General features: G+C 42.9%; 3 protein-coding genes across 4 annotated transcripts in view; 2 read left to right on the top strand and 1 right to left on the bottom strand.

Moving 5' to 3' along the window:
• Positions 1-4,105, top strand: part of pxk (PX domain containing serine/threonine kinase) — a 31,946-nt gene extending 27,841 nt beyond the window's left edge. The window contains 1 exon segment of the mRNA XM_034680646.1: positions 226-4,105. Within this exon segment, the coding sequence (XP_034536537.1) occupies positions 226-434 (209 nt within the window). The 3' untranslated portion in view covers positions 435-4,105.
• A 3,151-nt stretch (positions 4,106-7,256) lies between these two features.
• Positions 7,257-13,949, top strand: pdhb (pyruvate dehydrogenase E1 subunit beta). The gene is made up of 11 exons (XM_034684014.1): positions 7,257-7,389; positions 7,483-7,542; positions 8,034-8,141; positions 9,233-9,295; positions 9,385-9,420; positions 9,560-9,750; positions 9,864-9,958; positions 10,874-10,984; positions 11,358-11,449; positions 11,546-11,687; positions 12,843-13,949. Exons 1-11 carry the CDS (start codon positions 7,351-7,353, stop codon positions 12,986-12,988), a joined length of 1,083 nt encoding a protein of 360 aa, XP_034539905.1. The 5' UTR covers positions 7,257-7,350; the 3' UTR covers positions 12,989-13,949.
• A 1,291-nt stretch (positions 13,950-15,240) lies between these two features.
• Positions 15,241-20,624, bottom strand: LOC117813506 (DNA ligase 1-like). Of its 2 annotated transcripts, none has more exons than XM_034684650.1 (5): positions 19,708-20,622; positions 18,475-18,642; positions 18,214-18,392; positions 17,784-18,021; positions 15,241-17,608 (listed from the first exon to the last, which is right to left on the bottom strand). In XM_034684650.1, exons 1-5 carry the CDS (start codon positions 20,320-20,322, stop codon positions 17,117-17,119), a joined length of 1,692 nt encoding a protein of 563 aa, XP_034540541.1. In that variant the 5' UTR covers positions 20,323-20,622; the 3' UTR covers positions 15,241-17,116. The 2 variants fall into 2 exon arrangements, with proteins under 2 accessions (XP_034540541.1, XP_034540540.1); XM_034684649.1 differs by having other exon boundaries at positions 16,336-17,611; positions 19,708-20,624.
• Between the last annotated feature and the right edge of the window lie 625 nt (positions 20,625-21,249).

The following is a 21,249-nucleotide window of genomic DNA, read 5'->3' as shown; positions in this document are numbered from 1 at the left end:
TTTTGCATGTATGATGCTGAGCACTAAAGGCGCTGATAGAAAATAGGATCTGGCACGGTGGACACAGGCCCTTAGACTACGACCAACGTGACTCAGTAAACCAGTTGGGCCTATCTTTGTAAAACCAGCTCCCAGTGAACCTGCATGTTGCCAGAAGCCACAGCCTCTCTCCTTTGCAAAATACTTCTGAAACATCCATTAATTCATCTTCTTTTTTATTTCCAGGAGGCCAGACTGCTCCTCCTCCGCCTCCTCCTCCACCTCCTCCCCCTCCTCCTATGCTGGACTCCTCCTCCTCCTGTCCTCTGCCACTGTCCCCCCATGACGGAGCAGGAGGAGGAAGTCGCAGCGCTCTGCTGAGCTCCATCCAGGCTTTCAGTAAGGGCAAACTGAAGAAGGCCGAGACTGAGGACCGCAGCAAACCTGTCATGTGACCCCGCCCACTGCCTGAACCCGCCCTCCTCTAGAACCCGTCATGAATGACCTCTGCACTGGTTCTGCACTGTGGTCTGAGCTGGTTCAGGTTGTCGCTTCCTGAGACATGAAAGGAATCACTAATGAAGAGAAATCCAAGTATCGTTTGGTTTTTATCACTATCTCTGCTTCTTCCTGCTGTTTGGTTTTAATATCTGTTGCTGTGGTCAGAGGGCGGAGGACAGGCGGTGTTGGATGGCTGCCTCAGTCTGCCCTTTTAGAAACTCCAGACAATCCCCTGCTTGGAACCCAGTTTCCTGGTTAACCTGCTGCTTCACCCGGCAGCCTTGTCTTCTTCTGCGCTTTTTGCTTGTAAAATTTGCGTTTGAACTTTTGGAGTTTGAGTTTTTGGGAGCCACTGTGGATGCTTCATCTTGCTGGATGATGAGGTTTAACTTCCTGGATCTAATACTCTAAAGTCAGTGCTTTGACGGTGTCATGGCGCTGGTCCTGATCCTGGAGCAGCGGAGAAACTGGACCAAACTCCAGCTTTCCTTCATGAAGAACCATCTCTGTCCTCTTTGACATGTAGCCTCCAGACTCTGCTGAGACTGATCCACTGCAGGACGACAGTGACGAGGAACGCCTCCATGAAAACAAGAGCTACGCTGCAACAAAAAGCCTCTTTAACACTTCTGTCTCTAATTTAGTCCCTTAACTATAATTTACTCAGAAGAATCTAGACAAGTCTGCACCTTGAATCAATAAACTAAAGCAGAGCAACTTTATCTTAAAAGAATAAACATGATTTTATTTATTGGAAAGCTAGAGCAGATCTATTTTCACGTGTTTTATGAGGTTAAGACTTCGAATGCAGACAACTTGGACCCATTTGAAAGCGGAGGGTTGCAATGTGTGTCTGAAATTATGAATACAGTCAGGTTGAGATCACACCTGCTGAGTGGTCGTTTGAGAGGAGAGATTAGTTGTATTAATATTGTGCAATGATTCACCTGCCAGAGATTCTTGCAGCCTTTACCCCCTACAGAAAGAATACAACGCTCTACAATCAAGCCCTCTGATTGGTCACTTGATAAGTCATAAAATCGATGGTTGAGACCAAATCTGAGAGTGAATGTTTGCACGATGTAGAGCAACGATTAATGAGCATCCCATATGACATTTTTTTATGCTCCCATCCCTTATACAATCACGTTAGTGGATGGATCACTGACTGCATATAAAGATGGATGACATGCTGCCACCTCCTCCTGTTGTACAAAAGTGAAGCCAAAATAACTTTAGTGACTGGCTCCAAAATGCACAAGATGTCAGCGCCAGAGTCTGAGCAGTAGATGTTGGTTGTTGGAGCTGTGATATCCATGTCCCGCCTCTTCCGTGAACTAAAACGGTAATTTAACTTACCAATAAAATGGCGGGTTGAACAGATTCTGATGTCAATTTGAAGCACACACTCATTTATTGAAAGTTAAATGACTCGTATTAGTGTTCGTTTCTTTTCCTGTAACTATTCCCCCTGTTCACAGAACACCTCATTGGTCGACAGAGCTGTCAATCATGGAGTCAAACCCTTATTTTAAGCATCAAATAACTAATCCAACCTATACTTCTTAAAGGAATGCACACTTGGACATAAATCAGCACAATAAGAACTGAAACCATGTTTTAGAAACAATTAACGTATTTTAATTTCCTAGTTTGGCCTTTTTTCCCTTTATTAACATTAAGGAGGCGGGGCTTATGAGCTTTACTGCAGCCAGTCAGCAGAGGGAGCTCTAAATCTTTCGGCCTCAAAGTTGGTTAACACTTATGGCGTTCATTTTAACATACAGTCTCTGGTTTTGGCTTCCCTTTTGAATAGATATGTCGTCCATCTTGTAACCCACTACTGTGTTTTTGCCTACTTTTTCTTTTCTTTTCCAATTTTTTGACTTTTGTGCTTCATTTGGTTGGAAAGCTGCTGGGATGCAAACAGTCACAACAGGTCCCACTCAGACTGCATAGTAAAATATTAAAACAGCTGGAAACAAAGATGCACAAACCTTTTGTGTACAGTAACATAGTGCCATTATAGTTTAACTCCTGAGATTAAGAGATATATTATTTGCCATGTGTTCTAATTTGCTGATATGTGTTGCTGAAGTAAGTTTGGGATGTGCCACTATGAGGTAGCTGCTCTCAATTGGAAGTGATGTCTTTACTTTATATAATTTTAAACTTGGTGCGAAATGTCTGTACTGTCCTACGTCAGACAAACAACAGTGACAAGAAGTTCAGCTACTGGGGCAGGAGACTTTAAGAAAACAAAACTACCAACCTGTAAGGTTTTGCTTCTTTGCACCAGATGAAAACCCTGATTTATGCTTATGCATGTTTATGTTAACTTAAAATTACATTTGGATAACATCACCACTTATTACTTTCTAAACATCCATCCAGAAGGGTTTCAGAACGTCTTCCTCTCTAGAAATCAACATGCAAAGGGTTGAATATTGCTGCAGTGAGGAACATCTTCACAATTGAAATCTTAATGAATAAGAGAATCAGTAAGAAGTCACAAAGGAAACATTTTAGTAAGATGTTGGGAGTGTCCTTGATTGCAACATAAAGATATGATTCCAAAACAGCCACGTATAACAGGAATATTGTGAGTATCCTGTATTATAATAAAATATAAAAGAACCTAAAATTGCGATGGATCTCACTGCAGCAAGGTTCATGCTCTTTTTATAATAGAAAACCTGATTATTTGGGGTGAGGAGAGGACAGAAAGTCACATCCAGGTCCTCAGAGATGTGACATGTTTGGTCCTCTCTGACTTCATTAAGGTTAAACTTCACGAACCCTTCAGGCGTAACAGTAGTGAATTAAGTTTACCTTCATTCAGACCCATGCTGTGTTGATTCCTGTTCTCTTTATGTGCTCTGCCTCTGATTGATTTTATCGTGCCATACGGATGCTTGTACCTGGAAATGGAAACCTGAATGTTTTGTTTTTTGTTGAAATATTGTGAGCAGGTGTTTGTGTTTAGAAAGAGCGGTCTGATTGGGATGTTCACACTTTGGCACACAGTATGTTTCCATTTGGCTATTGCTTCTAGATTATTTCATCATTCAGTTGAGAAACGTTTAAGAATGAATCACTTGCCTGTGATAACGTGTATTAAGTGGCGAGCAGAGCTGCTGCCAGGGGAGCTTGATGACTCTGCTCAAGTTTTTGCTCTCATATTGTTTGTTTTTAACGACTGCTTCATGCTATTATTGTTTGTTTTTATTATTCAGTGCAATCCGGTCCAATGCGATGGTCTTGAATGGTCATTAAGTTGTGTCTGAATGTTTCTCTGCAGCACTTTACCCGGAAGGGGTGGAAGATATGTCCAGAGGTGTTTGTGTCAAAATAAAGTCCAAGGGATGACGCTGGATTATAAATCAGATTAGTATAAAAAACACTCTATGATCTCCAGGTCATTCACATTCATCATATGTATCAGATGCATCAGATATTTTATTCCAGTGTAATATTTTAAGAGAGCTTCTCAACATTAAACTCATTAAACGCAGCAGCGAAAGGACTCTCCTCGTCATAAATATTAAAATAAAAACGTCTAGCGACCTGCTGTGATGACTGTATCAACTGAATGAACATTTGATTAAAAAGTGGTTCAAGAAAACTGTGAGTTGTGTTTATTACACCTTAATTATGAAATATAGGCTGCAAAATCAAAATAAATATGTAGATTTAGCAAAACAATTATCAGATCAGCAATATTCTTGCTGTCAAGAAACAATGTGTATAAAACAAACAATACAAATATGTTTAATAAAGCGATTTTAAAGTGATAAGTTACAGACATAACGACATACATAGCCAGGTTACAGCTGCTGTCCTAACTTCAGCTTTATACTTAAAATCACGAATAACAACAACATGGATATCCTGGATATCCTATATATACAGTTAGGCCCAGAAATATTTGGACAGTGACACAATCTTCATGATTTGGGCTCTGCATGCCACCACATTGGATTTGAAATGAAACAACTACAACGGAATTGAAGTGCAGACTTTAAGGTTTAATTCAAGGGGTTGAACAAAAATATATGATTAAACATGTAGGAATTGTAGCTATTTTTATACAAACGCTCCTCATTTCAGGGGCTCAGAAGTAATTGGACAAATAAACATAACCCTAAGTAAAATGTTACTTTTCAATATTTTGTTGAGAATCCTTTGCAGGCAATGACTGCCTGAAGTCTGGAACCCATGGACATCACCAAACGCTGGGTTTCCTCCTTTGTGATGCCTTGCAAGGCCTTTACTGCAGCTGTCTTCAGTTGCTGCTTGTTTGTGGGTCTTTCTGCCTTAAGTTTTGTCTTGAGCAAGTGAAATGCATGCTCGATTGGGTTGAGATCTGGTGATTGACTCGGCCATTGCAGAATATTCCACTTCTTTGCTTTAAAAAACTCCTGGGTTGCTTTTGCAGTATGTTTTGGATCATTGTCCATCTGTACTGTGAAGCGCCGTCCAATCAACTTTGCTGCATTTGGCTGAATCTGAGCAGAAAGTATATCCCTATACACTTCAGAATTCATCCGGCTGCTTCTGTCTTTTGTCACATCATCAATAAACACAAGTGACCCAGTGCCATTGGAAGCCATGCATGCCCATGCAATCACACTGCCTCCACCATGTTTTACAGAAGATGTGGTGTGCTTTGGATCATGAGCTGTTCCAATTCTTCTCCAAACTTTCTTCTTCCCATCATTCTGGTACAGGTTGATCTTAGCCTCATCTGTCCAAAGAATGCTGTTCCAGAACTGGGCTGGCTTCTTCAGGTGTTTTTTGGCAAAGTCAATTCTGGCCTTTCTATTTTTGAGGCTGATTAATGGTTTGCACCTTGTGGTGAATCCTTTGTATTTACTCTCATGAAGTCTTCTCTTTATGGTAGACTTAGATACTGATACACCTACTTCCTGGAGAGTGTTCTTCACTTGAGTGGATGTTGTGAAGGGGTTTTTCTTCACCATGGAAAGGATTCTGCGATCATCCACCACTGTTGTCTTCCGTGGACGTCCAGGCCTTTTTGAGTTCCCAAGCTCACCAGTGCACTCTTTTTTTCTCAGAATGTACCAAACTGTTGATTTGGCCACTCCTAACATTTCTGCTATCTCTCTGATGGATTTCTTCTTTTTTTTCAGCCTCAGGATGGTCTGTTTCACCTCCATTGAGAGCTCCTTTGACCGCATGTTGTGTGTTCACAGCAACAGCTTCCAAATGCAAACGCCACACCTGGAATCAACTCCAGACCTTTTAACTGCTTAATTGATGACAGGTTAATGAGGGAAGAGCCCATGCAGCCTTGTTATTTTTTTTTGCAGCCTTCTGAGTCAATTGTCCAATTACTTTTGGTCCCTTGAAAAAGAGGCGGCTGTGTATTAAAGAGCTGTAATTCCTAAACCCTTGCTCCAATTTGGATGTGAATACTCTCAAATTACAGCTGAGAGTCTGCACTTTAAGCCCATATTGATTATATAATTGTATCCTGAATATGTTTTCGTAAACAGCTAAAATAACAAAACTTGTGTCACTGTCCAAATATTTTTGGGCCAAACTGTATATGTGTATATATATGTGTATATATATGTGTTTATATGTGTATATATATGTGTTTATATATATATATATATATATATATATATATATATATATATATATATATATATATATATATGTGTGTATATATATGTGTGTGTGTATATATATATATATATATATATATATTTATATATTTTTTTTCAGTTATATTTTTGGGCATTTTTGTCTCAACTGATAAGACAGCTAAAGAGAGACAGGAAATGTGGGGAGCAGAGAGCTGGGGAAGACATTCAGCAACTGGTCCTTGCTGGGGGTCGAGCCAACGACCTCTGTGACGTGGACCATTGCCTCTGTATATGGGGTGGGCCTAGACTGCTAGTCCACCGACACCTCATCCTGATTTACTTTTTAAGAGATCAAGTAAAAAGTGTATCATTTAAAATGTGAAACGGTTCCTGTAAATTGTTGAACTGTTTTATATCCAGTTCAGTTTTCGGGAGGACTCTAATTTATTGGATCCACTGATTACACATAATGACAAACACAGAAGAGGATAAGGGACACTAATAAACAACATTTTTGGAGACTGGGTGAGAAAAACACATCTTTGTTAAGTTACTTTATTTTCATTCTTGGATACAAATTCAAATTCTGACTTTGATCTCAGAATTCTGTCTTTAATCTCAGAATTGCATTTTTAATCTCAGAATTCAGATTTTGATCCTGGAATTCTGACTTTGATCTTAGAATTCTGACTTTAATCTCTGTCTGTTTACTTTAATCTCAGACTTCTAACTTCAATCTCAAAATTCTGTCCTTAATCTCAGTGTTATTACTTTAAATTCAAAATTCAAACAAATAAAATTTGACTTTAATTCTTTTTCTTTTTTTTGCTTGCCCGCCCTCCAAAAATTTCTTTTCAGTTGCTCTTATCCTCTCCTGAAAAAAAAAACTCTCCTCTGACCCATGGTAATGGAATTTGAACAGGCCTGGGACCCATCAACTGTATAGAAAAAAGAGAGACCTTCAAGAGGCCTCTGGTCCTATAAAGTCTGGATAGGCCCTTAAAAACCTTGAATCTGTGGGTGGGGTATGTTGTGCAAAAAACTATGGGTATGTTGTGGGTAAAATGATCTTCCAGCGCAGGGCAGTGTCCTTGGATGTCTTAAGGTTGCCCCGCCCCTTTCTACTCTGCCCTGCTGTGATTGCCTCTGCGTCATGACGTGTTACACCGGACGTGCCATCTAAAGCTGTGATTGGTCGGAATCCTCTGACCTCGGCAGAGACTCCTCCTTGTCTCCGGCAGAGGACAGGTTCAACATGGCGGCGTCCCTGAAGTGTATTCTCCGCTCAGGAAAAGTAAGGGATAATTCAGCTGTTTGTTCGTGTTTATGATCATTTAATGTGTGTTTGTGATTCAGGTGGTTAACGGCTCTCTTTGTGTTCCTACAGAGTGCCGTATCGGCTCTGGGACGGCGGGAGTTCCACAGGAGTTCTCCTGCGGCTGTGCAGGTCAGTGTTAGCAGCTAGCAGGCTAACATCAGTGACTATAACCCTCCTTCATTTATATGATTACAGTGACAGTGTCAGTTGTCAAAACACGGCTTATTTTAGTATAATGTAAATTCAACCCTGCTGTTTAAGGTTGTACCCTCTAATTTAAGTGACATGTCAGGGTTTCCTGCTCTGTGTGCAGGATGCGGGCTGTACCTTCATGTCAGACCTGTGTTACATGTTACCCTGATGAAGAAAACTGCACATGTTAAACTGGTTGATCTATCTGGTTATTTGTGATATCAGCTGGCAGATAAACTAGAGGAAAGACAACATGTCAGTCTACATGAGTGCATTATTTGTCTTTTCTCAAGATATGAAAGATCTCAGTTATTTCAAAATATTAGATGTCATATTTGCCTAAAGCTTCTGCAGAGTTTGGGATAACAACAACAAACCTATCCTGCATGATTTGGGTTATAATTAAAGAGTGCTGTTGTTTTGGCCAGATGACAGTCCGTGATGCCCTGAACCAGGCAATGGACGAGGAGCTGGAGAGGGACGAGAAGGTGTTCCTGCTGGGCGAGGAGGTGGCTCAGTACGATGGAGCTTACAAGGTGAGAAGAAGCTCAGGACACATGCATTTTACATTTCAATCAATCAATCTTTATTTATAAAGCGCCAAATCACAATTATCTGATTATTATCTTCCAAACAGAGAAGGTCTAGACCGTACTCTATGTTCTAAGATCCAGTCCCATCTTACAGACAGGACTCAGTCTAATCTCATCTTAATCCACCATGAGCAGAGCACTTTGCAGCGTTTAGCAAGTTACAGTGGCAAGGACAAACTTCCTTTTACAGGCAGAAACCTCCAGCAGGACCAGACTCATGTCATGTTAGACACACATTTGCTGAGACCCTGTTGGAGAGAGGGATAGAGGGAGATGAAGAGAGAGAGAGATGATAGTGGTAAGACGGATAGTATTAGTTGTAGAAGCTGGAGTCTGGCACGTCCACAGCCGCAGAGATCCAGAGGAACCTACGAGACAAGGGAGCTCAGGGACTCCAGAAAGGTCTATGGTTAGTAACTTTAATGGGACAGGAAGAGTTAAAGTGAGAGACAGGCAGACAGAGGAGAGAGAGGGAAAGACAGGACCCCAGTGTGTCAGTTCCCCAAGCAGTCTAAGCCTATAGCAGCATAACTAAGAGCTGGTCCAAGCCTGATCCAGCTCTAACTATAAGCTTTATCAAAAAGGAAAGTTTGAAGCCTACTCTTAAAAGTAGAGAGGATGTCTGCCTTTGAAATAGCCTGTTTGTTCAGTTTAAAGATTATTTTTTGGATCTAAATTGCTTTAATTAAGTGAGGGTAGGAGTCAAACTCAGGGCAGCTACCTCTAGGACTGTTAATGGGGCGCTACCTAACGGCCAGACTAAACCCAAGTTTACACACGGAGGCTGCAGATCAAATGTAGTGAAGTTCAGAGCGGCTGATTCAGGAATAACGGGGTCATCAAAGAGTGTAGCGGTTTATTGGAGCAGGTTAGGATAAATAAAAGCAAGAAATGCAAGCAGTGAGACAGTTTGAGAAAAGTTTTTTAGATTATCCTGCTTTTTTTGCACAATCAGAGTCTACATTTGTGTGTGTGTGTGTGTTTGTGTGTTTGTGTGTTTGTGTGTCTGTGTGTCTGTGTGTCTGTGTGTGTAGGTTAGCAGGGGTCTGTGGAAGAAGTACGGAGACAAGCGTATCATTGACACTCCGATCACAGAGGTGAGACGTCCCAGCACTTCATCTTCACTGTTGTTGTTTTCTTTTATACTGAGCTTTCACATCATAAAAATTTCTCCTCTTTTCTTCAGATGGGCTTCACTGGTATCGCAGTTGGGGCTGCCATGGTGAGTTTCTTTTCATGCATAGTAATTTAACACTTAGTGAACCTTCAGGCAGCCGTTCAAATCTTATCCCATGTTTTTAATGAAAGATAGATTTTCATCCTTGCAGCTCTCACTCATTTGAATCTGTGGTCTCCTGCAGGCTGGTCTGAGACCCATCTGTGAGTTCATGACCTTCAACTTCTCCATGCAAGCCATCGACCAGGTCATCAACTCTGCAGCAAAGACCTACTACATGTCAGCTGGTCTGCAGTCGGTGCCCATCGTCTTCAGAGGCCCCAACGGAGCGTCAGCGGGCGTTGCAGCTCAGCACTCGCAGTGTTTCGCTGCATGGTGCGTTCACTGACCCCTGATACAAAACATGGATTTTATTTTGTAGCTCTTAATCAGTCGTGTCAGTGATGCACAGACGTTGATGTCAGTGATGTTGTTTTGTTTGTCTTCAGGTACGGACACTGTCCAGGTCTGAAGGTTGTGAGTCCCTGGAACTCAGAAGATGCTAAAGGTCTCCTGAAAGCAGCCATCAGAGACAACAACCCTGGTGAGACTTCAATAGGTCTGATAGGTTGTGGTTAGGGGTGGGAATTGATAAGATTTTATCAATGTCAATGCTATTATCAATTCTGCTTATCAATCTAATTCCTTATCAATTCTCCAAAAGATTCCTGAGTATTTTTTGAGGGGAAAAAATGTAGTTCTACATAGTCTTCCGCACCTAAAGGAACCATTTTATTTTTCCCAAATTATGTCTGGGGTCATCGCAGAGGTACTTTACCTGCTCTCGGTGCCTCATTTTCAGCTGCGTGAGTCCGGACATGGCCCCTGGAGCCTGGAGGATAATACTTTGGTTTTAGAGAGGAAAAACGCTTTTCCTCTTCATGTTTCCTCGTGGTTGAAGGAGTTCTGCGTCGCAGAGTGTGTGACGTAATGCAACGTACCGGGAAGTGACGTGACGTCGTGCTGGGAAATGAATTGTTGAGAAGAATTGATAACATTTGAGGTGTACAATTCTGATGGAATTGATCAATTGGAACCGGTTTTAAGTCAGATCCGGCTTTTGATTCCCACCCCTATTTGTGGTGCTGTGAAGCTGTGAAAGGTTTCAGACTAGAATAAATCTGATTTCAGGGGAAGTATTTAAAAATATGAACACTATCATTAATAAAGACATTAATGAAGTATTTATAAACTCTTGTCCAGACAGAGAGGTAAAGCATTTTTAGTTTAGTGTCACTTCTGGTTGTGCTATCATTGGGTATGAGTGGTGAGTGGTTATTTGATCACAGCAGCTCCTCTGAGATCAAAGCTTACATGTGTGGTTAGATTTCCTGATCCACCTCCTTAGGGTCCTTTTTAGATGCATTTATGTTACATTCTTAAGACCTGGTGTCTAACAAGCTGTATGTTTGGCCTTCTATGACTCTGCCTGATGTGTGCGTTCTTGCTCATGTTGCAGTGGTGTTCCTGGAGAACGAGCTCATGTATGGCGTTCCCTTTGAGATGTCAGAGGAGGCACAGTCCAAAGATTTCACCATTCCCATCGGCAAGGCCAAGGTCGAGAGACAAGGTGAGACGTGTTTCTGCACCGGTGTCAAACCTGACGGCCTAACTGAGGGGACAGAGTTCAAGAAGCTTCAGGCAGGAAATGTACCCAACTGTGCAGCAGCAAACCGCTCCAGTGTCACATGTTAATTCCTTTAACAAGCTCAATTCCAAAGAGTTAAACTTTTTATTTTACATGTGGAAGTCAGAGCAGTGTCACAAAATACAGGGATCTCAGTGTTTTTGTTCAAGTTTTTCAAAAAGGGCCTTTTGTGATTTACTGTCGGGCATAAATGTGATGATTTTTAAGCTGCAGGTCATTTCTTTAAGACTTTAGATAGTCTTTAGAGATCTGTCTCTGTGATTTTTTGGCGTCACTGTCCTCTCTCTTCTTTCAGGGACTCATGTGACTTTGGTGACTCACTCTCGGTACGTCAGTCACTGTCTGGATGCTGCCGTGGTCCTCTCCAAGGAGGGAATCGAGTGTGAGGTAAAAACTGAAGGACATGTCTGATGTTATCTCAATGCAGTGATGACCTGTAGCCGGTACTTTAACGGACACTTTGTACCCATCTGTGTGTGTCAGGTCATCAACCTGAGGACCATCCGTCCAATGGATGTGGACACTATTGAGGCCAGCGTGATGAAGACTAACCACCTGGTGACCGTGGAGGGCGGCTGGCCTCAGTTCGGTGTTGGAGCTGAGATCTGTGCCAGGATCATGGAAGGTAAGGCCGCTCCGTCAGACTGATTCAGTGACTGTTTGTTGTTGATGTGACATTTAGGGAATGACTTTATCTTCTCCAAGGCCTCAGACGGACGGGACAGAGCGTTACACAAGATATCACAATTCAGGTTTACAATGAACAAAACGATGACGCTCCTCTTGCTACAGTCTGAGCTGTTTTAAAGGGATAGTTCGAGATAACAGCCAGCCGGAGGAAGCTCAGCTATGTACCACTGCAGACGAGACCATGAGACGCACGTAATTAAAGCGAGAGTCCTACATTTAAAGGACCGTTTCAGTTCAAGCGTACGCGCTTCAACCCTTCGCACTATGTCTGACTTTGCAGTTTGCACGACGTTCCTGTAGACCTTTACATGACTTGCATGGTTACAGAACAGCTGTGACTTCCGCCAGATCCGTGTCAAGTCCTTGTCCAATCCACTGCGGTCCGACTCTGTGCCCACCCGTCCACCCACCAGCATGTGACCGAGGTTTTCCTACAGTAATTACTGAATCAAGGATTCTCCTCCTCCTCTCCTTATCCATGTTGTCTTTCTGGTCCTCTGAAAACCTCTGACCTGTTGACTCCAGGCCTGGCTCCGCTCATCATGACGGTTTGTTGTTGTAGTTAAGTGAATACGATCTGGTGATAACACAGAGTGTTTTATTCTGAAAATTAACCTGTTGTTTTCATTTTGTTTTGGTGCCTGACTTCCTGTCCCACTCCATCTGCTCTGTTGAGATTGATGCTTCGTGCTCCGGCATCCGGCAAAAATTGATGTCTTGTGTCTCTGATCTGGAGGGCTCCGACCTGCCGGATAAGAGACGCAGTCGGAATGCAACGGAGTGGATCCAGTGGAAGTTAACACATTGACTAGAATAGAAACCTATCAAGTCCAGTGCCGTGACGGATCAGAAATGGACAAGACACGGATCTGGTGGCATTTGGCCGTTAAAGCGCCCTCTGTTTCTCCTCTGTGAATCATTATTGTGTAAATTTCAATCAATGGGAACGATGGGAGTGGACTCTAGTTGTACGGTTTTAAAAAGGACATCCTGATTTGAAATGTCAGCAGCGAGCTTGGAGGCTTTTTAAGAGTCATGTTGATCCAAAGAGCACAAAATAAAACTTCCACCCTCCTCTGTGTGTCTCCAGGTCCTGCCTTTAACTTCCTGGACTCTCCAGTCACCAGGGTAACAGGCGTGGACATCCCCATGCCCTACGCCAAAATCCTGGAGGACAACAGCCTGCCGCAGATCAAAGACATCATCCTGTCCGTTAAAAAGACCCTCAATGTCTGAGACACACACACACACACACACACACACATACATACATACATACAGGACAGACCAACCTGAATCCTCTGTCTTTTACGCACAGACGATGTAAACATTGTCAGAGAAAACATTTAAAACGTGTAAATACAGCCAAAGTCTCCTTTAAAAACGCTCCAGATTCATACATGATGTTGATCACTGCGGCGCACAGATGTTTGTTTGTACCAGAGCAGTGGATGCGCAGAGTTCAGTCAACTTCACCTAACTCTGTGTCGCTCCGGCTGCTCCCTCCACTTCCTCCCCTCTAAAATAAGTCGCTCCACCCTGTCTGGTTTTAATTCACTCTGGGGGACAACAGAACTACTTAATGAGATGGAAAAGGTCAAGGTTTGATCGGTTTGTGTGTCGGAGATCAGGCCCAGAGTTTGTTTTGTAAAGAAATGTGTGCATTTATTTTCTCCAGACCCTTCAGCACCTCCTCCTTTGGTTTTGTTCCCGTGTGTCAGTTCTGATTCAAATACGAGTGTGAAGCAGTATTAAATATAAGAACTTTAATTTAATGGTCGGACCCTACACTTATTTTTTTACACTTATAAATATGTCATCTGTTTTCCATAAGCAAATGAAAAAGGGTTAAAACACATTAATCCACCCTTAACTTAAAGAGTAAACTCTGATTTAAAGAGTCTTAAGTTTGTCCTCCCCTCTTCTCAACTTTAGACGTTCACACTGATGAAACCTCGTCTTTGCTCCTCATAGTTCTGTTGTTCATAAACTCAATTTTAGATTTAAACAAACACGTAAGACTCAGTCTCTAAATGTAACTCCTCACACTGACTCGGGTTCGTCTCTAAAATCAGCGTTGAAGAATGAATGAGCCGGGAGACGTAGTGGGAATATTTATTGTAGCTGCAGCAGCTCTGTGGATGTTTTTCTTGCTGTAAATGAATCTGTTACAGAAATAAAAACCTTTCAGCCCCTCCCAGTGTGTTGATTTTACTTCTCTCTTGTACAAACTTAAAGGGATATTTCTGAAGTGGGGTTGTATGAGTTTCATGTCTTATAATTGTACTTGCAACAATGGATGTGTTTCAGCTCAGGCGGAAGAGCTCGTCAGTGTTGTGTCCACAATAGTGCAAAAAGTGGGCTTTCTGTTGGCAAAGTAAGGTGCTGAAAAAATTCTCAGTGGATCATGCACCTAAAGCGAGATCAGGGCTCGGTTCAGATACTTTCAAAATCAGTCAAATTACGTGGCAGAACTGAACCCGTCTGCAGAAACTGTAACCTAGCTTGTGTGCTGTTGCTCCCAGCAGGTCCATATTAAAGAGGCTGAGCTGAGCGGCGTCCATTGTGGCTCCTATGATTTATAGTGACATACAACTCAGAGTTAAGACAACCCCATTTCAGAAGAACTGAAATATCCCTTTAAGGGTTCATTGTTTACTTCCTGTCAAGGTGAGTCACAGTCTGACCTCCATTCAAAAATGAGAACTTAACTGTGTACTGCTCTATAATGTGAAATGTTCAACCTAGCACACAGCCCCTTTATCATCTCTCTCTTCATCTCCCTCTATCCCTCTCTCCAACACGGTCTCAGCAGATGTGTGTCTAACATGAGTCTGGTCCTGCTGGAGGTTTCTGCCTGTTAAAGGAAGTTTGTCCTTGCCACTGTAACTTGCTAAATGCTGCAAAGTGCTCTGCTCATGGTGGATTAAGATGAGATCAGACTGAGTCCTGTCTGTAAGATGGGACTGGATCTAATCCTGTCTTGATGTTGGGTCTTTGTTAATAATAGAACATAGAGGATGGTCTAGACCTGCTCTGAAAGAGTCTGAGGATAACATTTGTTGGGATTTGACGCTTTATAAATAAAGATTGATTGATTTATAGATAAGTCAAATTAAATGTATTTAAAAGTTTTCTTTTCTTAAAGGTCAGACCTGAAGCTGATCATAAAGTAAGTCACAAGAACATCTGATCTTTTTTGGGTTCATTCAGCTGAAGTGACGTGACTTTATAACTTATGACTTATAACTTTATGTTGCAGATATATCGAGAGAAGGGAATTTACTGATTCCCAAATCGCCGACTGGACTTGGAAGTCTTGGATGTTGTTTATCACCAACCTAGAGGTATATATCATCCTCATTCAGGAGCCAGTGAGTTTAGATCAATTGACTATTAGTTTCGGATCAGGCAAAGCTTTCGGCATCCTAGGGAGGTGGACAACCCAAGACTGAGTCGTGAAAAAGAAAAGAAAAAGTAACATCAAATGAAGCTTTCAGCATTTTTATTTGGCAAACTTTTACAGGAACCAGCAGAGACCACATGATGTGCATCAATATTGCAGAGCGTCGAGTCCGAGATCGATGGTCCAAAATCCCCTCAGTCAGTCCGCCTTGACACAAACATACAAATATAAACATTTCTCTGATGTAGCTTTCGAAAAGTCAAAGAAGAAACCTTTGTTAGAAAAGAAACTACACTAACAGCCTCTCCTAGATTATCTGACCTCGAAGCTCAACCGGGTTTTTACAGAGGGAGGGATTATTCAGCCAACGTCACCATGAAGGATCAGGATGTCTGGAGTCACGTCTGACTCGACTACCTGCTGGGCTTTAACTTAAATTTTTAATAACACAACTTTCTCCACCGGACACAAAATATTAGGGACAATAAAATAGAGCATCACAAATCTTGAGCTGCAGATCAGACCTTTGAGGGCTTTGAGTCCAAGAGAATCAGACTTAAATCTTTGTATTTAAAATCTCTGACTGTTCACGTCACGTGTTTTTGAGTTGAGTAAATGGCTTCATGGCTTCTGCAGAAAGCTCTGATTTAAAGACTTGAAAGTAAACCTCGATGGACGCCTGTGTTAGTCTGTTGAACTCGGATGTAACGGTTGTGGTGCTTTAAACTCCGTCTGCATGTGTGAACTTCCAGATTCTGAAAGGAGAAGCTGTAGTCTTTAAAAAAAGAGTTGACAACTGAAAGAAAACGGGGATCTATTTGAATAAGTGCCTGAGCCGTTTGGTCATTTTGTGCTAAACTTTCAACCCTGTTTGATTCAGACTTCATGATGCTAAGACACTTTGTAGTTCTTGATAGAAAATAGAGGATCTTTGGGTGATGGATTGTTAGCAAGATGAATGATGACTCTTTTACAAACACTTCTGAAAACTGCAGGACTAAAACTAAATATTGAGGAGGGGCTGCACGTGTGAACGCAAACAGATAATTTCTGCAAGACTTCAGGGTGAGCTAAGGTTAGACACACTCCTCAGGATCAGGCGTGATGATGACATTTCTATACGTGATGATGACATTTCTATACAGCAGCAGGTGTAAACCCAAAAGAGCGACGCGTATCAGGCTAAAAAAGGAGAATCATTTTATGAGATGTTGATGTATTTTATGCAAAAACTGTCATCACAGCGTAGACGTCTGTTGCTCCTCACAACATGGTGTGCTTCTGATGTCACATCCTGCCTGCTGAGACTCCCCCTCTTCTGAAGGAGAGACTTGATGCTGTGAGAGACATGTGAGGAAGCAGATCTGGAAATATTCAAGGGCAGAGCTTCTTAAAAATACTTCAATTATTGGCTGGAATAAATTAGAGGAAATGATTCGCAGATATTTGGATATAATAATCCAGAGTTGCTGCTCAATCTTCGAGAGCGATACCTTTGATTTAACCTCAGTTGATTTAAGTGCTTCTCCATACCTCCCAAGAGTCAGATCCAAATTAAGTACCTCCAAAAAAACTCATAGGAACATTTTGACAAACTCTGAGGTGTGTGGGAAAGAAATCCTTTAAAAGATGAAGTCAGGGGGAGCAAACATCCTGCATCTGTGTTGGAACAAAAGGTAGCGATCCTGATCCACTAACTTGTCGTATGCTGCAGATAATCCGGTGGTGAGTAATCTGTTGTATTCTTCAGAGTTTTTGTCTCTCTGGTTTTAAATGATCTCACGCAGCTCGTCTTTTAAACATAACAATAAAGAAATATGAAAGTAAAGCTCTTATTAGTTCTCTCCACAGATACTGATCTTCTCCAACTCCCAGAATGCCTTTCGGCGTCCTCTTCCAGAAAAAAGAGGGAGGAGCCTCTGTCCCTTGTTCTGATTGGAGGCGGGGCTTACAGAGTCTTAAGGAGCCGACAGGTCCGAGCGTCCCACCTCGGAGTGTCCCTTCAGCAGCCCGAGCCTCACCACCACCACCTTCCTCTTCTTCTGCTCCGACCCTTCATCGTCCTCCTCCTCCTCCTGGTGCTCATCCTCTCTCTCCTCCACCTTTCGTTTCGCTCTCTCCTTCCTCTTCTCCTTCTTCTGCTTCTTCGCCTTCTTCCTCCTCCTCTTCTTCTCCTCTGCCACCTGATCTTCCTCCTCGGCCATCGGCACTTCCCCCTGCACTTCTGCCTCCTCCACTTCTTCCTCCACCGCCATCTCAATTTCCTCCTCCTCTTCTTCTTCTTCTTCTTCTTCCTCCTCCACCACCTCCTCTTCTTCCTCTTCATCTTCATCTTCTTCCTCTTCCTCCTCTTCCTCTTCATCCTCCTCAATATCATCTTCCTCCACGTCTGCCATGTGTTCTCCTTTCATCTGCATTTGTTTCATCCTCCTCTGTCGTCCGTTCTGGGGCTGCTGAGAGAAAGTTAAGAATGTAAACATCTGCTGTGCTGCCCCTGTGTGGATTAAAACAAGAACTACACCTACTTCATGAGATGATGAGGCTAAACCTGAGACCAAATGAGAAGCTGAAGCTGGTACTGGGACATGCTTTACAAACAATAGGACAGCTGATGGAGTCACTCACCGTCTTCTTGTCTCGGAGCCGGTGCAGCAGCAGCCTGACTGTGTCTTTGTTCTGACACAGCCCCATGGTGTTGAGGGCGTCCAGGGTGGAGCCGGTGCAGCCTTGCTGGCGGAGCTCGGCCCCCAGAGACGCCTGCAGGAAGTTGTTCTTCCAGACGTTCCTGGTGAAGAGCGGGATGGAGAGCGCCACCATGGCCCGACGCTCCAGCAGCGTCTGAGCCTGCTCCTCCGACAGCTGACTGCACAAACAGAATGCAAACTATGAAGTGCTGTATTAAGAACCCTCATCTCATGATCAGGATGTTATGTGGATGTTTTAAAAGTTACAAGGCATGCTGATAATTCTGTTACTTCCTGTTTTTGTCTTTGTTATAAAAAGACTTGAAGCTGCATCAGAGAAACGTGCTGAGTGTATCCCGACTCTGACTTACTGTCCGCTCTTGGAGAGGGCGTTGATGTCGGGGAACAGCGAGGTGAGGCAGGTGAAGACGAGCGGGGCCTTCTCCTGAGTCCAGTCCAGACAGCGCCTCCAGGGGAAGGACGACAGTGGCTTCTTGCTTGTAACCTTCTCCTGGAAAGGACTGTCGGTCTGCCGCGTCAGCGTCTTCATCTGAAAAACATCATCAACAATAATCAAACGGAGGTCGAGGCATCTTCCACGGATCATGAGGTGCATGAGCTCCTGTCCTCACCTCCTCCTTCAGCTGCTTCCTCCAGAACTCCATCATGGGCTTGCGCGCTCCTTTAGCAGACCACAGGGTTTTTAGAGCGGCCCTGTAGCAGGACTTGCTCACCAGCAGTGCAGCCTTGCTCTTCTTCCCCATCCTGCGTTCTGTGCTCTTCTTGTCTTTCAGTTTGGACTGCAGACGTTGACACCGGACCCAAAGAGAGAGAGAACACAACGACACATGATCAGACTCAGACATCAGAGGATGAGGCGCTCTGCAGGAAGACCAAAGATTAAAAACAAGTCTTCCGCACATTTAAATACTTTGATTTGCAAAAGAGTTGTGACAAAGCGGGAAGACAGAAGTAACTAGTATTGTGTCTGTTGATTTGCATGTGTATTATCAATTATTTTAATATTCAATTAGGGGGAACCATACTTCGATACTCTTAGATACACAGCGAGATACAACAGTGACGTTATTCCAGTTGGAGAAAGTTGTAACTAAGGAACAAGATTAAATCTGAATTACATTTTTTTCTTTTTATATTCAGGGAGAGAGAAGCTCTGAGACGGATCAAGTCTTTCTGTCAACCATCAAAACAAAATCTAGGAATAACCTGCTTTATGATGTGACTACAGTAATAACACGAGGGCAGGGCAGACTGAAACTAACCTGTCAGAAGCTTAAAAGCATTGAATTTCCAACCCTGCTACTAAAAAAGTTGGTATCTTGTTTAGTCAAAGATGAAATATCCAATGTTGTGCATGAGACGCGTCATTGTGTTGGGTGGCGACAGAAGACTGGGAGAGCTCTGAAATGCTAAATGCAAACACTTGTTAGAATATAGATTCTCATATTTAATACAGGTTAATGTTAGTGGCATGATTGGGTCTAAGTAGAGCATCCCAGAGAGGCCGAGTCCTCCTGAAGTACAGAGGAAGAGGAGGAGGAGAGGTTCTTCACTCTGAGAGGCTGCAGTGATAAATATAGGAACTATTTAAGAATACCGGTCAGATTATAAAACTAAAATTTAGGACTACAGAGTGGTAAGCTTGGCTCTGTCCCAGCACATATTTACTCTATATGTGAAAATCTGTCTAGACCTCATTGAGCCAGGTCCTGATCCAGGACACCTATACATGTCAGATCTGACCTATATTCTTCCAGAGTCTCTTTAAAACACATGTTCAGACTGTGAAACGTGCACTGGTTCAGGTAACAGGTTGTGCTGTGTCTCGTGTTAGGCTCACACACCTGTTGTGGAGGTTTCAGCCATATGGACCGCTTCGTGTTCTGCTTGCGTTTGCACTTGGTCCGGATCAGCTGCGCGCAGGCCTCGCACAGGAAGGACTTCTCGTTGACGGTGGTCTCCGGGAAGACCCAGGTCACAGTGTCCGGGGTAGTGAAGGTGTAGACCGCCCTCCGGTTGAAGCTCCGGCCCTGCCGCTCGAACTCCCGCTGACAGCTGCTGCAGTGTCGGTCCTCCGGCCGCCGGGATGAGCTCCTACGGCGGCTCCCCTGAGGGCGGCAGAGGGGGTCTGCAGGGTCCAGAAAGGCTCCTGTCTTCTGGGGGTCACCTGCAGTCTGTAGCTGAGAGGATTCCTCCAGATCAGGTCCACCGGGACAGTCCACCTCCGCACCCACAGCGGGCTCCGGGAGCTCCACAGGCAGGGTCGGCTCTGGCTCTGCTGGGGCAGTGAAGCCTCCCTGGGCGTGTGAGGCCGGGGTGTCCGGTCCCGGTGCCCCGGAGGAGGAGCTCAGGTCCGGGTCCGTGGAGGTCCTCGCTGCAGAGTGGGCATAGTCGTGCTCGTTGGTCTCTGATGTGGGGCTGGTCTCCCCCTCGTGGGTTCCGTTTCTCTCACTCGTCATGTTTAAAGTGAAGTCTCAGATCAGGCAACCGTTAGAGGAACAGAATAACTCATCACAGATCCTGGATCATCAGGCTAACAGGGACCCCAGACCCCAGACCTCCACACATCCTGTCACAATGAAGTCCTCCTGAGCTCTGAGAGATCTGTGAGTTAATAAAAAGAGGGGGTGGAAAAAAGAAAGATAGTTTATAGCAGGGAAGACTCCAGAGTAAATGAAAACCACAGCAGAGCTCAGATGAGCCGGATGCAGCGACTAATAAACATAACAGTTTCCGTCTGTCTGTTCGCCTGTAGGCTGCAGCGTGCGACACCTGGTGGTGGGAGGCTGATATTACTAATTATTAAAGTGGTAAAGATAATACATAGTGTATTGTACAGTTATTATATGGTTATTGCACAAAAATAGGTAGGTATATAAATTGATTAATAGGGGTTTCTACAATTCTATTTGATTACACATTCATAGATTTACTTTTGACCATTTAATAAAAAATGAAATCCTAAACTGAAGGACAGAGGAAATGCACTATAGACCTTTGACACGACTCAAAGATCTTTTTTGTTTATTTACTAAACTAGAAATCCTAAATTATGTAGGGTTTACCAAATCAAAAATAATAATCATTGTTATCCAAATTATAATGATAAATGCTAAAATATATATATATTTTTTATTGGACTTGAAACATTTGACACAATTTGCACTGAAATACTGATACTGTAAAATCAATATTTAATATTATTTACGTTTTATCACATACATACTCTCAAAGCCTGTATTTATTTAATGAAAACAATTGTATTGTTGCATGGAAACCACTGCAATTGAGGGAGAAAATAATTAGTCTTAATTTGTCTCATTTTTAAGACTTTTTTGTATTTTTCCAAGACAAGGACGACTATCTATAACTTTTTCCTGTTTTCG

This window comes from Notolabrus celidotus, chromosome 1, assembly GCF_009762535.1.
Source record: "Notolabrus celidotus isolate fNotCel1 chromosome 1, fNotCel1.pri, whole genome shotgun sequence".
NCBI lineage: Eukaryota > Metazoa > Chordata > Actinopteri > Labriformes > Labridae > Notolabrus > Notolabrus celidotus.
Note: the sequence above shows the minus strand (reverse complement) of the source record. Positions and strands in the feature narration are given on the sequence as shown.

Excerpts from the sequence above, each read along its gene's own strand:
- pdhb (XM_034684014.1), top strand. The coding sequence starts at position 7,351 with ATGGCGGCGTCCCTGAAGTGTATTCTCCGCTCAGGAAAA. Across the intron at positions 9,296-9,384 it reads TTGACACTCCGATCACAGAG|ATGGGCTTCACTGGTATCGC; the intron begins GTGAGACGTCCC and ends TCTTTTCTTCAG. Across the intron at positions 9,421-9,559 it reads TCGCAGTTGGGGCTGCCATG|GCTGGTCTGAGACCCATCTG; the intron begins GTGAGTTTCTTT and ends GGTCTCCTGCAG.
- LOC117813506 (XM_034684649.1), bottom strand. The coding sequence starts at position 20,322 with ATGACGAGTGAGAGAAACGGAACCCACGAGGGGGAGACCAGCCCCACA. Across the intron at positions 18,393-18,474 it reads GGAAGCAGCTGAAGGAGGAG|ATGAAGACGCTGACGCGGCA; the intron begins GTGAGGACAGGA and ends GATGTTTTTCAG. Across the intron at positions 18,022-18,213 it reads GCCCTCTCCAAGAGCGGACA|TCAGCTGTCGGAGGAGCAGG; the intron begins GTAAGTCAGAGT and ends CTGTTTGTGCAG.